Raw genomic sequence first — 6,050 nt, forward strand, 5'->3', positions numbered from 1 at the left:
GGCGGTGGGTGGTACATGTAGGAGAGGAGTGCGGAGTGTGTGGCGGTGGGTGGTACATGTGGGAGAGGAGTGCGGAGTGTGTGGTGGTGGGTGGTACATGTAGGAGAGGAATGCGGAGTGTGTGGCGGTGGGTGGTACATGTAGGAGAGGAGTGCGAAGTGTGTGGCGGTGGGTGGTACATGTAGGAGAGGAGTACAGTACCACCTTCTGAGCCACTGTTATACCACCTTGGTGGATCATTTTTCAGAAGCAGGTCTGAAAAAACTCTAAAAGAAAAAAAAATCTCAAACTAATTTCTTACCGAAATCGACAGGAGCATACCTCCCAACCTTCTGAGATGGGAATGAGGGACACCTATTAACAAAAGCATAGGACACATCCCCTGCCACTCCCCTTGAAGGAGAATTATACAAAAAAAAAATAATAATAATTAGTTAAACCCATAAGTCCTTTTTTTGACACTATTATTCCTTTATATTGGCGTTTGACACTTACAAATGCAGCAGTTTAGAAATCAGATGAAAGGACCTCCGATCCCCGTACTCACCTTCAGGCTCTTGCTCACTGCGCTCGGGCTCAGCACTGTCAGCTCTGCGCACATCTGCTACATCCGTGATCTGCTCCCCGCCTGACACAGGGTCCTGGTGTCTCCACACTCAACTACGAATCCACAACACTGGAAGTGGAAACTGGAAGTGACGTCATGGTGCCGAAAAAGCACCGCCTAGTTGTCCTCCAGTCCAATTAAAATAAAGGACAGGAGCCAGAGACAAATGAGTGGGGAGTGGGAGTGTTTGCAGGTGCAGAGCTTGCGCCCCAAACATGCCCTAAACATGGGCAAATCAGCTTCCCAGCTTGCAATCAGCTGATTGCAAGCTTGGAAGCTTCCCTTAGACCGCTGTGTGTTTGGCGCCTGGTCACCCTTAAAGTGACCATTTTTTTTGAAGAACAGTTTGCGCCCCCTGGCGCCCCCTATGGACAGGCCACCACTGGACCCAAAGCCTTTTTCCACCCAGACTTTCCACTTTGTCTTGGTGGAACTTCTTCAACACATGAACTGCCTACTAGAATTTCACAGGCTCCTGCCCCAATGACCCACTGACTCTAAACACCTGTCGGTTGATAGCCTGGTCCAATCCAGCCCCCAGTGTAGACACCCTCCTGGTGTCTTCCTCCACGCATTTATACTACCTCTGCTGCGGCTGGTCTCCAGGGGAAAGAGCCATAAACTACAGATAATTCCTTAATTCTATGACATTTACATAGTGTTAAAGCGGAAGTAAACCCATTCATAAAACAGTTTCATTTCCAGCACCTGCTGGAAATGTAACACTCCCATTGGATGTGCTCTCAACCAAACTGTCAATAGCATCCAATGGCTGGTGTCTTAACTGATCACATGTGCAGCACATGACAGTTGTAGATTAAACAGAGGCAAAGATGGCAGCTTCCTTGGCTATAGGGGGGTTTACTTACACTTTAAGCACTTCATTCCCCTCAAAGGCTCTTTAAAACCTCTGGACTCCAGAACCCAATCAGGAGTTATTAATCCTTGAGAAAACTAAAAAACCCAATGTGACATTCAATCCTATCTATCTATCTATCTATCTATCTATCTATCTATCTATCTATCTATCTATCTATCTATCTATCTATCTATCTATATTGAGTGCAGAACTATATAACAATATTGCATAACTTTTTTTTTAAACGCACAGTTTTTTTGTTTTTTTTTAAACTTCTCAGTCTGTCCATTCAGGTCACAACAATACAAAAGAATGTGGTTTCTCGGGCACGGAGACCTGTCTCTCACTTCTTGCCATCTCCCCTTTCTCTTTCACATTGTGAATGCTTTCAGCTTTTTGGAAGGTGTCCACCTACTTGAAATACTTGTTGTGTATTGAGGCATTGGAGGAATTGCATGCACGCAGCCTGCCTTCTTCCCTAGAACCTGTTTGCCCTGTCAAGTGTCATGATGTAGTGCAAGAAAGGAAAAAGCTACGAGCTCGGAGAAAGGTTACAGTTATTGAAATGAAGAATCCTTTGTTGGTTTAAACACTCCCCTCTGTGCTATCATGTAATTGGTCCATAAACTGGATGAACCTGACAAACAAGTCTTTTTGCTATACTTGGTGGTATTTCAATATTAGAAAGTGTGCAGCACATTAAATTCCAGCCAGTCTTGGCTGGATTTTGCTTGGTTACAGGTGGCAGAGACTGAACTCTATTCTCCGAAGAGAGCTGGGCTTGCTCTGAAGGCAGAAGAGATCTGTTGCTCAGCATTTGCCAGTGCAGGATGGATAAGGGTGTCTTGCAAATAGTCGGACTAGTCCTGTGCGGCATTGGCCTGGTTGGGACATGTGCTGTGACGGGCATGCCACAGTGGCGGGTGACCGCTTTCATTGGGAACAACATCATTGTCTTTGAGACTCTCTGGGAAGGCCTGTGGATGAACTGCTACAGACAGATCAACATAAGGATGCAGTGCAAACAGTACGACTCTCTGCTTGCCCTGACTTCGGACTTGCAAGCGGGAAGAGCCTTGATGTGTGTTGCAATCTGCCTGTCCTTTTTGTCCCTCCTCGTTGCCATCGTTGGTATGAAGTGCACTAATTGCGGACAAGACAACGAACAGACCAAAGGGATTATCCTCTTAATAGCTGGAATTTGCTTCATCCTTTCCGGCATCATCGTTCTGATCCCAGTATCGTGGACGGCCAATAGTATCATCAGAGACTTCTACAACCCTCTGGTCAACCAATCTCAGAAGAGAGAGTTGGGGGACGCCATTTATCTCGGCTGGGCAACGGCTCTTGCTCTTGTTGCAGGGGGGGCCATCCTGTGCTGCTTTTGTTCCCCAAAGGAGACAAAATTTAGCTACAGCCTGCCTGCAAAAATCATGTCTAGAGCCCCCCGTGAAGGAATTGCAAGGAAAACATCAAGTTTGTATTCAAAAAGTCAGTATGTCTGATGCATGTCAAAAATGCAATGACAGTCTTATAGGACTGAACAAAGAATGACAGAAATTGCCGTCATCTTTAAGTTCTCTCGTACTGCGGAGTAATGCTTGTAACTTCAACCTCTTTGGAATTTAAAAGTCGCGGAATAGTACGGCTACACCATTTGTGGAACTTCTGCAGGCAGTTGTAGTTGACAATGCTCAAAAGAACACTGATGACACGCTTTCAAGTCCGTGAGGAGGTGAAATGTGACGTTCACAGCAACAAGTGGTCCAAAGTGAACATTTTTAAGGTGGAATTTATTCCCTTCTGTAAGAACCCAAGGTCGCTTGCAGGCAGGTGAAGGAAGAAGATAACTTACTTTAAAGCATATGCAAAACCCACTTTTTTTTTTTTCATTTTGGAATAAGGGAGGGTTAAAGATTTTTTGTTTTTGTTGATGTTTGTATATTTAATTTTTTTAACCATCTGTGTCTGATTAGGGAGAATTTTCTTAATTTCCTGCCCTGTAAACTCAACATTAAGTGCCAGTTCACACTAAAATCACACAGGAACACAGTCCACATGACTGTGCAATTGCTGCAGTGAGATTTTGGGCTGCAAATCGCACTGGAATGCAAAAAAGTGCACTCATTTTGAAAAATGTGCTGCATCAAATTACATGATACTCCAGTACCATGCAATCTAGAGCCCACATGTGCACTGCATTTGCGATCTTTGTTTGGGGTGCCGTTAGCAACGTATTGGCACCCCAAAAAAGTGACACGCATCCGCACATTGCCTCAGCATATGGTAAACTTCTCTTAGTGAAAAATGGCTTCAGCTTGTCTCTTAATCTTGGGAGAACCCCTTCTAACATGTTTCGTTCAGTAGAGGCTTAATGGTAGAGGCCTCACCATTTAGCCCCTACTGGGAAAAGCGTGTTAGATGGGGTTTTCCCATGGGAAGAAGACCAACCTGAAGCTATTTTTTACTAAGAGGAGTTTACTATATGCTGAGGCAGTGTGCTGACGTGCGTCAATTTGTTGTAGTTCTCAGTGTGTCTGCTGAGCCAGTATTCAACCTGACCAGCACTTGTAAACATTGTGGTTGGTCAGCTGGGGTAACAGATTGGGGCATTTGAGTGGTATCAATTTTATTTGGTTTCTGGTCTACTAAAGTAAATGTATTGGCGTCCACATCAGTTTGCAAAGGCAATGCGTTCTGAACGTGGTGCATGGAACGCGCCTTTCCTGCATGGCATTCTGGTGTGAAGCGGCCCTAAGTGAGAGGATTTCCAATGTGTGGAAAATTTCTACTTAGTTGTCATGACTACAACTGTCCCCATGGAAAAAATTCTCCTCTATTCCTGTTCTAGTGGCAGCTCAGAATTTTGGATTCTCCTCAGAATTTTGGATTCTCCTCAGTTTTGTTCCCGGTGGAATTGGTGATCAGCACAATGTGTGAATCTCCCTGATGGGGACACAGACAGCAATGAAACGCTGACTCCAAATCTTTAAAAAAAAAAAAAATGGTTTGCCTTTAGTTATACTTTAACTATAGTACTAAGTTACTGTTTATTGCATTTTTTATTGTGTATTTTTTACTACACCTTTTTATTGATCCTTAACGTGATCACTGATTTCTGTACATGTGATTTAGGTGTAAAGGCAAATCTTTCCGCACATAAAGAAAATAATGAAGGATGGATAAACGGGAACATTTTCTACCTGATATATAAAAGAAAGGACTTTCAGTTCAATATGAATTTATTGAGTTTGTTCGGTAGGAGAATGTGCATTGTGCCGTTAGCCACAGCAACCCATCAGAACGCTTCCCTCGCCAACCTGGCCGCAGTTAATGTGAAGCTGATTCGTTGCTATGGGTGACAGCGCATTGCAGTTAGTTATAGATAAACCCATACAAGGGTGACATACAGGGAGCATAGACAGTTTACCAAAGAGGAGGTTCTCACTGGGATGGTATTTGTTTTATTGTTTCGTGTTCATGGTGATTTTACCGTAAAAAGCTCAGATCACTACAGTGTGACATTAAACCACTCCAGTAATGTATGTTTATATATTTAATTGATAAAAGTTGGAGCTTTGCTTAGTAGGACAGAACAAAGCGTGGTAACCTTAGCAACCAACCAGAATTCATTTTTTGTTATTTAAGTGACTCTAAACTGCAGGGTAGAAGCTGCTGGGTTGCTATGGACGATACATTGCATATGCACTGATTGCACTACCTTGTTATATAAGCTTGTTTTATTTGTATATTGTATATTTTAATAATTTTATGTGTTCAATATGTTTGAAACAATGTATGTGCAATTGATTTTGGTCTGGCATGAATTATAAAATTATTGGTAAAACTCCCTCGCGTGGTTCTGATTGGCTGTTCTCCCTGGTTGTGCAATGTTCTTAAACCACTGAGGAACTGTACATTTCAGCATGTCCTACCCACAGCCTGTGCCTGATTAATTAACCACTTCAATACAGGGCATTTTCACCCCCTTCCTGCCCAGGCCAATTTTCCGTTTTCAGAGCTATCGCATTTTGAATGACAATTGCATGGTCATGCAACACTCTACACATATGACATGTTTAGCATTTTTTCCCCATAAATAGAGCTTTCTTTTGGTGGTATTTGATCATCTGTTCGTTTTTTATTTTTTGCGCTATAAACAAAAGCAGAGCGACAATTTTGAAAAAAACACAATGGGGATTATTTACGAAAGGCAAATCCACTTTGCACTGCAAGTGCACTTGAAAGTGCAGTCGCTCTGAATCTAAGGGGAAGACCTGAAATTAGTGGATTTTATCATCCAATCATGTGCAAGCTAAAATGCTTTTTTATTTTTCTTGCATGTCCCCCTCGGATCTACAGCGACTGCACTTTCAAGTGCGCTTGCAGTGCAAAGTGGAGTTTCCTTTAGTAAATAACCCCCAATATTTTTTACATTTTGCTATAATAAATATACCAATTTTTTTTTTTTTAAAAAGCTAATTGTTTTCCTCAGTTTAGGCCGATATGTATTCCTCTACATATTTTTGATAAAAAAAATCGTAATAAGTGTATATTGATTTATTTGCACAAAAGTTATAGTGT

General features: G+C 42.5%; 1 protein-coding gene across 1 annotated transcript; it reads left to right on the forward strand.

Annotated features, from left to right (window-relative positions):
* Positions 1-1,992: 1,992 nt before the first annotated feature.
* On the forward strand, positions 1,993-5,317 carry LOC143981854 (claudin-8-like). Its single transcript, XM_077480008.1, has one exon. The coding sequence runs from the start codon at positions 2,297-2,299 to the stop codon at positions 2,969-2,971; it is 675 nt and encodes a 224-aa protein (XP_077336134.1). The 5' UTR covers positions 1,993-2,296; the 3' UTR covers positions 2,972-5,317.
* The last annotated feature ends 733 nt before the right edge of the window (positions 5,318-6,050 follow it).

Source organism: Lithobates pipiens, unplaced genomic scaffold (genome assembly GCF_037356315.1).
Source record: "Lithobates pipiens isolate NorthernLeopardFrog02 unplaced genomic scaffold, aLitPip1_a1.2 Scaffold_16, whole genome shotgun sequence".
Taxonomy (NCBI): domain Eukaryota; kingdom Metazoa; phylum Chordata; class Amphibia; order Anura; family Ranidae; genus Lithobates; species Lithobates pipiens.